This window comes from Triticum urartu, chromosome 5A (genome assembly GCF_056163025.1).
Source record: "Triticum urartu cultivar PI428250 chromosome 5A, HENAU_Tu73, whole genome shotgun sequence".
Classification (NCBI taxonomy): Eukaryota; Viridiplantae; Streptophyta; class Magnoliopsida; order Poales; family Poaceae; genus Triticum; species Triticum urartu.
This window is the reverse complement of record NC_141877.1, coordinates 49,553,798-49,563,782: the sequence shown is the minus strand read 5'-3', so window position 1 is coordinate 49,563,782 and position 9,985 is coordinate 49,553,798. Positions and strand designations below refer to the sequence as shown.

General features: G+C 44.5%; 1 protein-coding gene across 1 annotated transcript; it reads left to right on the top strand.

Annotated features, from left to right (window-relative positions):
- Window positions 1-536: 536 nt before the first annotated feature.
- Window positions 537-3,042, top strand: LOC125507775 (uncharacterized). Its single transcript, XM_048672274.2, has 2 exons — window positions 537-1,927; window positions 2,826-3,042. Exons 1-2 carry the CDS (start codon window positions 622-624, stop codon window positions 2,873-2,875), a joined length of 1,356 nt encoding a protein of 451 aa, XP_048528231.2. The 5' UTR covers window positions 537-621; the 3' UTR covers window positions 2,876-3,042.
- The last annotated feature ends 6,943 nt before the right edge of the window (window positions 3,043-9,985 follow it).

The following is a 9,985-nucleotide window of genomic DNA, read 5'->3' as shown; positions in this document are numbered from 1 at the left end:
GGTAACCAAATGGGTAAAGGACCAGGTGCATCAACTGTAGATAATAGCGAGGAAGTATGACATAGGGAATACCATACTAGTCTAGTCCTTCTTCTTGGATGCACCTGCGCCATCATCTTGGAGAGGACGATTGGCAGTGATCGTCGTCGCCTTCGTTCTTCTCCTCGTCCTTTCTATTCTCCTTCTGCTCCTCACCGTCGTTGTCTTCATCATGGTTCTCTGGGTGCTCCTCGGTAATGGAGCCTCGCCGCCGCCGTCAGCTCTGCGGGCAAGCCCGTCGACAGCGAGGGAAGGGCGCACGATTTGGACGCCGTCCGAGACACGGAGGACTGATGGGAGGCTTCCAACAACTGATGCCACTTGAGCAAATGGGAGACTTGCGGTCTATGTTTTCAAATTTGAAATTGATAAGAGGGTTTAAACAGTTCAAATTTCAAATTGAGTCGCAGCCCATGCGCACGCAAATACGCAATCTTTTGCTTTTGCCAGGCTCAGGCAGGCCCGTGGTCTACCGCTGTGCGCTGCCAGGAGTCTACAGGAGACTAGGACTAGCCCATCACCCGGTCCAACGGACCACACCACGCTCTGCCCTGCTGCGAGGACACCACCCACTCCAACGCCATGTCATTCCGCCGCCTCGTAGCCCGCTCCCTCTCCACCGCCGACCTCTCTGGCCGCCTCCGCTCCCTCTCCCCCGCCGTCGCTGTCCCAGGCCGCTCCCTCTCCACGGCCGACCTCGCCGGCCGCCTCCGCCGCTCCCTCTCCACCGCCGCCGCGCACCCGCCATGGGCAATCATCCACGACACGTCGGAGGTCGACCGGTCGTCGTCGGCCCCGGGCGCGCGCTTCCGCCCCGTGGATCCTCCGGGCGTCTCCCGCATCTTCGCCCCAGCGCACCTCATCGATCCCACGGAACGCCCGAACGCGGGCAGCAGCAGCGACGTCCTCCAATACCTTGACGGCAACGTCCTCCAGCTCCTCTTCGGCAACGTCGGCGCCGCCAGCGGCGACGGCCACCTGCTGCTCAGCTACCACGACCTCCGGGCGGAGGGCCCTTGCACCCGCTGGGACCTGGCCGAGGACCCCCAAGTCCACCGCTTCGTCTGCAACCCCCTCACCGGCCAGATGCTCCGCCTGCCCGACATCGGCGGCTCCAGGAGGAACTACGCCCTCCACAACATGGGCCTCCTCACCCACGCCGACGGAGGGCTCGGGTGCGGGCCGCCCGACAGGTTCGCCGTTGCCGACTTCGTCCTCAATGGCGCCGCCATCTTGCGGTTTCTCTCTGAGGAAGGGAAGTGGAAGGCGGTACGGCCGGTCCATGGCAACCCATCGCTCCCGCGCCCGATGGAGATGAACCAGGAGACGGTTGCCTTCGGCGGCCGCCTGTGGTGGGTCGACCTCACCTTGGGTGCCGTCTCCGTGGACCCCTTCGCCGACCGGCCGGAGATCCGCTTCGTCGAGCTGCCCAGCGGCAGCGTGCTGCCCGCGCCTGCACGTGTGGACGAAGCAGACCCCTGCAAGGTCGAGGAACGGGGGCTGCTCATTATGGAGGTCACCAATCGCCGGCGCATCGGCGTGAGCGAGGGGAGGCTGCGCTACGCCGAGGTGACTCCCGGCGGGCCATTTCTGCTCAGCTCATATGCGCTCGACGACGACGAGGGCACCGGCTGGAAGCTGGAGCACCAGGTGGCGCTCAGGCGGGCGTTGGCGGACGGAGGCTACTCGGCACAGGCGGCGCCGCAGATCGCCGTCCTTGACCCCGTCGACGCCAACATCATTTACCTCAAGGTCGGCAAGGACGTCGTCGTGGTGGACATGCATAACGGGAATGTGATTGGGGGCTGTCGGCTTCAAGGAGAGTACATTTCTCTTGTACCATGCGTGCTTCCACCATGGCTTGGATCAAGCCGGATCCCCGCCGAAGGTACCTACCAATCTTCTCTTACGTTTCGGTTTTGCATTTGTTGGTGCATTGCTTCAGATGTTCAGTGCTAGCTTGGGGAGAATTTTATAGTAATGTGGGTGGAAACATACAAATGGATGAATTTTGTGATTCGTAACAATGTTGTGAGCGTGTTGTAGATGGTGGTGACGAATTGACATTGTCAGTAAGAATGTAAGATCCAAACATGAATTGGAATCAGAGACTAGGATTGGTGCTATCGATCTAGCTAGACCGACTTGATGTTTGGGTGTGCTGGGAGATGTATGTGTGTACTGTGTTAAGCAGCGGCATTCATACAAAGGAGTGCTCGAATCATATCCGATTAGCTGATCACAATGGTACATTTTTCTGAAGCCTGAAATCATGTGTATTCACACCAGTACTCTGTTCCTAAAACTCATATGGTGTTCAAATCTTGTGTCACAAACAGGTAATGCATCTCTTAATTAGCTAGCAGCGGTCTCTTTTCGCGATATGTTGCAGTTGAGGATGGCGTCTAAACACACATACATCATCCCCTTTGGTTTCTGTGAACTTTGAATTAACACATGTACATGTTCTACATGTTATTTTCCACATCTCTATATGTCGTTTTCAGTTAATGGCTGTTGTACTCTTGTTCATCCAACTGATCACCCAACTGATCACCCAACTTTTGGCTTGAAAAGAAATTTTGTTCCTCTGATCAGTGTCAAGCTATATGAGCAATGAGCTGTGCTGAATTCTTGATAGCCTGTTCTATGTATCAGTCCTGTCCGCTGGCACATTTCTTATAAGCAAGCGTAGTTTATACCGTACGCACAAAATTGTTCCGAGTTAACATAGATTGTATCTGTTATTCAACTTCCTGTACCTTGACAGACAAAACTTTTTTCAGGCAAGAAGGATGGCATGGAAGTGACAGATGATCTGGTCAGTAGCGCCTAGAAGTCGTGAATGGGCATTAGTCTACCAGCTTATTTATCTCTAGTTGGGAACTATCTTAGTCTCTTAACTAATGCTTCCATTATTAGTCATCCATTGGCATTGTCAGTACTCAAGACGCATCGTGCTTTCTTGTCCTAATGGTGACCGCTCTTTTCTTTTTCTTAAAATTTTACCAACAACTGTTAAGAAGTCTAAAGCTGAAGCTTATTACTTTCAAACAACTTATAATGACGTAATTTGGTGCTATAAGTAAACATGTTGTCCAAATGTTATTTGGTGTTTATTCCGGTATCCATTTTCTTTTCCATGTTGAGTCAAACATCTCTAACATGTTTTCTCTATTTTTCAGGTTTCCTGGAACTAATAGATGGAGGGGTTGCACTATATTAGGATAGAAGCGAGCGGTAGTTTGTCGAACTCTCATTTTGGGTGAAAGCTGGGATATTTTGGATTTATTGTAGTTTCTTGATGAGTTACCATCTCGTTTAGAGGGAAATCTAGCAGTTGGTTCAATAGTCCATTAGGATATTGCAGTAGAACTAAATTAAATCAACATCTGACGACTGTCACAAAACCGTATGCATGAAGTTACTTGTAAGATAATATGCTCATCTTTTCTTTTCAAATTCTGAAAAAGAAAAATACAAGCTCATCTTTTTGTAGGAAAACATGGGTGCATGCATGATTTTAAATGATTGTAGACTTGTAATCTTGGTGACATCTGTTATGAATTGATGAATGTTTCAACGGTTCAGGATTTCTCATGACAAATGCATGTTTTTCACCGCCTTTATTGCTTGACAACAACATAGACCACCAGCACAACAAAGTTCTGTGCCATAATATGTTTACAAAAAATTCAAAATATATGTACAAAGTAATCAGAATTGTGCATCAACGCACAGCAATCCTTTTATGGCTTCTGTAGACTTGGTATAGTGTGAAAAATTAAATTCATTTTGATATTTGAATTTATCATGGCTAGCTCTTCAAAATAAGTCCAATGAGCAATATATTTCAAATTGTGGAGCAAAGATAGGACTGAGCATGTTGGTCAAGTGAAACCTCATTAATTAAATTACATTCACTGGAAGGTTCTTTGCTTTTCGTTAACAAAGAGATGATTTTTTTTTTTATGTTTTGAGACAGATGGTCATCATGTAGGAACATATTATGTACCAACTAAAAAGGGTTGAGTTCTTTTGTACAACTTTGCCACATTGTCACAAGTCATAGACATACTCACGAGTGCACGCGCTATATACATGCCCAGGGCAGGCCCAAGGCAACACTAGCGATGGCATGGGGCATGACCGCATGAGAGCTAGACACACCGTTCACCGTAGCTATTCTAGATGCCGTTGTGCATTGTTTATCACTGTAGCATGAAGTTGGCCTAGGCCATTGCTTTATCCTGGCTACGCAACTGAACATGTGAGCGTGCGTGCGTGCTTAAATCACAAGTCTTCATGTATTCTACTTCCTTTATTCTATAATGCAGTGCGTATGGATTTTTACGGAAGTTAATTTTTTTTATAAACTTTGACCAAATTTATAAGGAAGAGTATCTACATGCTCCCTCCGTCCATGAATAAGTGTACATCTAGGTTTTGTCCTAAGTCAAAGTTTTAAGACTTTGACCAATTTTATACAAAAAAAGTAGCAACATTTATGACACTAAATTAGTATTAGTTGATCCGTTTTGAAATGTACTTTCATGATATACCAATTTGATGTCATATATGTTACTACTTTTTTCTACATACTTGGTCAAAGTTTTAATAATTTGACTTAGAACAAAAGTTAAATGTACACTTATTCGCGGACGAAGGGAGTAGTTATTATCAAATTTTTGTATTATATTATTGTATTATTATTGTTGTTGATGTTTTCCTCGATAAATCTGGTCAAACTTTATGATGATTGAGTTAAAGAAAAAACTATATGCACTACATTATAAAATGTAGGGAGTAGTATTTAGGAAACAATGAGAAGTCTCCCTTATATATTGATCACCCCTCCCGAACCTGGCCGAATCCTTTTCCGGTTTAAATTTTCATGCAAACGACAGTATATTTATTAAAGTTCAAATAACATTATAGTACTGAAATTTAGAAAGACAATATTACAAGCCACAACCAGCGAAAATAGGGAAATATGTCTACACACATAACATAATATTGGACCGTCATCCAAACCGGTTGTATGTATCTTGTGCTACCATCTCATCGGTTGCGCTCAGAGACCATAAACTCCCGTACTTCCACATCTTGCGGTAAGGACCACATATGGATCCATTATGTGCTCTCCAGATACCAACAAAAAATTGCGTACCTTTACTCTTGGTTTTTTCTCTGATAAAGAGCACATTTATTATCTCAAATGTAGCATCAAGCATATACATATCATGATGAGCAACACCCGACCTCTGCATAACAAGGATGCACACAACCAAATATCTAAAGTCTGACAAAAAAGAGTAAATAAAATCGACATACTGGCAACAATAGAGTCCAATAAGACCGACACGATGCCTATGTCGAAGGAGATGGTAGACTGATCCGGAGAGTATGCAGCCACCCATGTTGGATAAAAACCTTCCTGGTCACCTGATCCAATGGCATACATGTTGGGGAACGTAGCATGCAATTTCAAAAATTTCCTACGATCACGCAAGATCTATCTAGGAGATGCATAACAACGAGAAGGGGAGAGTGTGTCCACGTACCCTCATAGACCGAAAGCGGAAGCATTAGTATAACGCGATTGATGTAGTCGAACATCTTTGCGATTCAACCGATCAAGTACCGAACATACGGCACCTCCGAGTTCTACACACGTTTAGCTCGATGACGTCCCTCGAGCTCTTTATCCAGCAAAGTGTCGAGGGAGAGTTCCGCCAGCACGACGGCGTGGTGATGATGATGGTGAAGTGATCTACGCAGGGCTTCACCTAAGCACTACGTGAATATGACCGGAGGCGTAAACTGTGGAGGGGAGCGTCAGACCCGGCTAACAATGTTTGTTGTGTGTTCTAGGCGCCCCTTCCCCACATATATATAGGTGGGAGGGGGAGGGGGACAGCCATGGGGCGCCCCAAGTAGGAGGAATCCTACTTGGGGGGCTCCTCCAATTTGGCCTCCCCCTTTCCTTATCTCCGGAGGGGGGAAGGAAAGAGGGAAGAGGGGAAAGGAAGGGGGAATCCTGTTCCCTCTATTTCCTTTCCTCCTCCCCTTTTCCTTTCTCCACTTAGGCTGGCCCATATGGGGGCGCACCAGCCCCTTAGGGGCTGGTCTGTCCCGCCCTTCCCTTGGCCCAATAAGGCCCGTATCTTTGACGGGGGGGGGGGGGTGGGGGTGCCCGGAACCCCTTCCGGTGACCCGATACGTACCCGGTACCCCCAGAACACTTCCGGTGTCCGAATACTATCATCATATATATGAATCTTTACCTCTTGGTCATTTCAAGACTCCTTTTCATGTCCATGATCTCATCCGGGATTCCGAACAACATTCGGTCATCAAATCACATAACTCATATAATACAAAATCTTCATCAAAACGTTAAGCGTGCGGACTCTGCGGGTTCGAGAACTATGTAGACATGATCGAGACACATCTCTGATCAGTAACCAGCAGTGGAACCTAGATGCTCATATTGGTTCCTACATATTCTACAAAGATCTTTATCGGTCAAACCGCAATGACAACATACGTCATTCCCTTTGTCATCGGTATGTTACTTGCCCGAGATTCCATCGTTAGTATCTTCATACCTCGTTCAATCTCGTTACTGGCAAGTCTCTTTACTCGTTCCTAATGCATCATCCCACAACTAACTCATTAGTCACATTGCTTGCAAGGCTTATCATGATGTGCATTACCGAGAGGGCCCAAAGATACCTCTCCGGTACTCGGAGTGACAAATCCTAATCTCGATCTATGCCAAACCAACAAACACCTTCGGAGATACCTGTAGAGCATCTTTATAATCACCCAGTTACGTTGTGACGTTTGATAGCACACAAGGTATTCCTCCGGTATCCGGGAGTTGCATAATCTCATAGTCAAAGGAATATGTATATGACATGAAGAAAGCTTATAACAATAAAACTGAACGATCATTATGCTAAGCTAACACATGGGTCTTGTCCATCACATCATTCTCCTAATGATATGATCCCGTTCATCAAATGACAACACATGTCCATGGTTAGGAAACTTAACCATCTTTGATTAGCGAGCTAGTCTAGTAGAGGCTTACTAGGGACACGGTGTTTTGTCTATGTATCCACACATGTATCAAGTTTTTGGTTAATACAATTCTAGCATGAGTAATAAACATTTATCATGATATAAGTAAATCTAAAATAACAACTTTATTTTTGCCTCTAGGGCATATTTCCTTCAGTCTCCCACTTGCACTAGAGTCAATAATCTAGTTCACATCGCCATGTGATTTAACACCAATAGTTCACATCACCATGTGATTAACACCCATAGTTCACATCGCCATGTGACCAACACCCAAAGGGTTTACTAGAGTCAGTAAGCTAGGTCACATCGTCATGTGATTAACACCCAAAGTGTACTAAGGTGTGATCATGTTTTGCTTGTGAGAGAGGTTTAGTCAACGGGTCTGCCACATTTAGATCCGTATGTATTTTGCAAATTTCTATGTCTAGAATGCTCTGCATGGAGCTACTCTAGCTAATTGCTCCCACTTTTAATATGTATCCAGATTGGGACTCAGAGTCATGCAGATCAGTGCTAAAGCTTGTATCGACGTAACTCTTTACGATGAACTCTTTATCACCTCCATAATCGAGAAATATTTCCTTAGTCCTCTAAGGATAATTTTGACCGCTATCCAGTGATCTACTCCAAGATCACTATTGTACCCCTTTGCCAAACTCATGGCAAGGTAAAGAATAGGTCTGGTATACAGCATGACATACTTTATCGAACCTATGGCTGAGGCATAGGGAATGACTTTCATTCTCTCTCTATCTTTTGCCGTGGTCGGGTTTTGAGTCTTACTCAACTTCATACCTTACAACTCAGGCAAGAACTCCTTCTTTGACTGATCCATTTTGAACTCCTTCAAAATCTTATCAAGGTATGTACTCATTTAAAGTCTTATCAAGCATCTTGCTCTATCTTTATAGATCTTGATGCTCAATATGTAAGTAGCTTCACTGAGGTCTTTCTTTGAAAAAAATCCTTTCAAACACTCCTTTATGCTTTCCAAAAAAATTCTACATCATTTCCGTTCAACAATATGTCATTCACATATACTATCAGTAAGGCTGTAGTGCTCCCACTCACTTTTTTGTAAATACAGGCTTCACTGCAAGTATGTATAAAACTATATGCTTTGATCAACTCATCAAAGCGTATATTCCAACTCTGAGATGCTTGCACCAGTCCATAGATGGATCACTGGAGCTTGCACACTTTGTTAGCACATTTAGGATTGAGAAAACCTTCTGGTTGCATCATATACAACTCTTCTTTAATAAATCCATTAAGAAATACAGTTTTGACATCTATTTGCCAGATTTCATAAAATGCGGCAATTGCTAACATGATTCGGATAGACTTTAAGCATCGATACGAGTGAGAAGATCTCATCGTAGTCAACACCTTGAACTTGTCGAAAACCTTTTGCGACAATTCGAGCTTTGTAGATGGTAACACTACTATCAGCGTCCGTCTCCCTCTTGAAGATCCATTTATTCTCAATGGCTCGCCGATCATTGGGCAAGTCAATCAAAGTCCATACTTTGTTCTCATACATGGGTCCCATCTCAGATTTCATGGCCTCAAGCCATTTCGCGGAATCTGGGCTCATCATCGCTTCCTCATAGTTCGTAGGTTCGTTATGGTCTAGTAACATGACTTCCAGAATAGGATTACCGTACCACTATGGTGCGGACCGTACTATGGTTGACCTACGAGGTTCGGTAGTAACTTGATTTGAAGTTTCATGATCATCATCATTAGCTTCCTCACTAATTAGTGTAGGAATCACTGGAACTGGTTTTTGTCATGAACTACTTTCCAATTCAAGAGAAGGTACAATTACCTCATCAAGTTCTACTTTCCTTCCACTAACTTGTTTCGAGAGAAACTCTTTCTCTAGAAAGGATCCATTCTTAGCAACAAATATCTTGCCTTCGGATCTGTGATAAAAGGTGTACCCAACAGTTTCTTTTGGGTATCCTATGAAGACGCACTTCTCCGATTTGGGTTCGAGCTTATCAGTTTGAAATTTTTTCACATAAGCATCGCAACCCCAAACTTCAAGAAACGACTGATTTGGTTTCTTGCCAAACCATAGTTCATACGGTGTCGTCTCAACATATTTAGATGGTGCCTTATTTAACGTGAATGCAGCTGTCTCTAATGCATAACCCCCAAAACGATAGCGGTAAATCGGTAAGAGACATCATAGATCGCACCATATCTAATAAAGTACGGTTACGACGTTCGGACACACCATTACGCTATGGTGTTCCAGGTGGCGTGAGTTGTGAAACTATTCCACATTGCTTTTAATGAATGCCAAAACTCGTAACTCAAATATTCGCCTCTACGATCAGATCGCAGAAACTTTATTTTCTTGTTACGATGATTCTCCACTTCACTCTGACATTCTTTGAACTTTTCAAAATGATTTAGACTTGTGTTTCATTAAGTAGATATACCTATATCTGCTCAAATCAACTGTGAAGGTTAGAAAATAACGATACTCGCCATGGGTCTCAACACTCATCGCACCACATACATCGGTATGTATTATTTTCAATAAGTCAGTGGCTCGCTCCATTGTTCCGGAGAACGGAGTCTTAGTCATCTTGCCCATGAGGCATGGTTCGCAAGCATCAAATGATTCATAATCAAGTGATTCCAAAAGTCCATCCGCATGGAGTTTCTTCATGCGCTTTACACCAATATGACCTAAATGACACAAATATATTGCACTATCATTATCAACTTTGCATCTTTTGGCATCAATATTATGAATATGTGTATAACCACAATCAAGATTCAACAAACCATTCACATTGGGTGTATGACCATTGAAGGTTTTATTCATGTAAATAGA

What these genes read in the sequence shown, in the direction of transcription:
- LOC125507775 (XM_048672274.2), top strand. Translation starts at nt 622, where the DNA reads ATGTCATTCCGCCGCCTCGTAGCCCGCTCCCTCTCCACCGCCGACCTC. An exon ending in AAGCCGGATCCCCGCCGAAG is followed by an intron (nt 1,928 to 2,825) that starts GTACCTACCAAT and finishes AACTTTTTTCAG; the next exon opens with GCAAGAAGGATGGCATGGAA.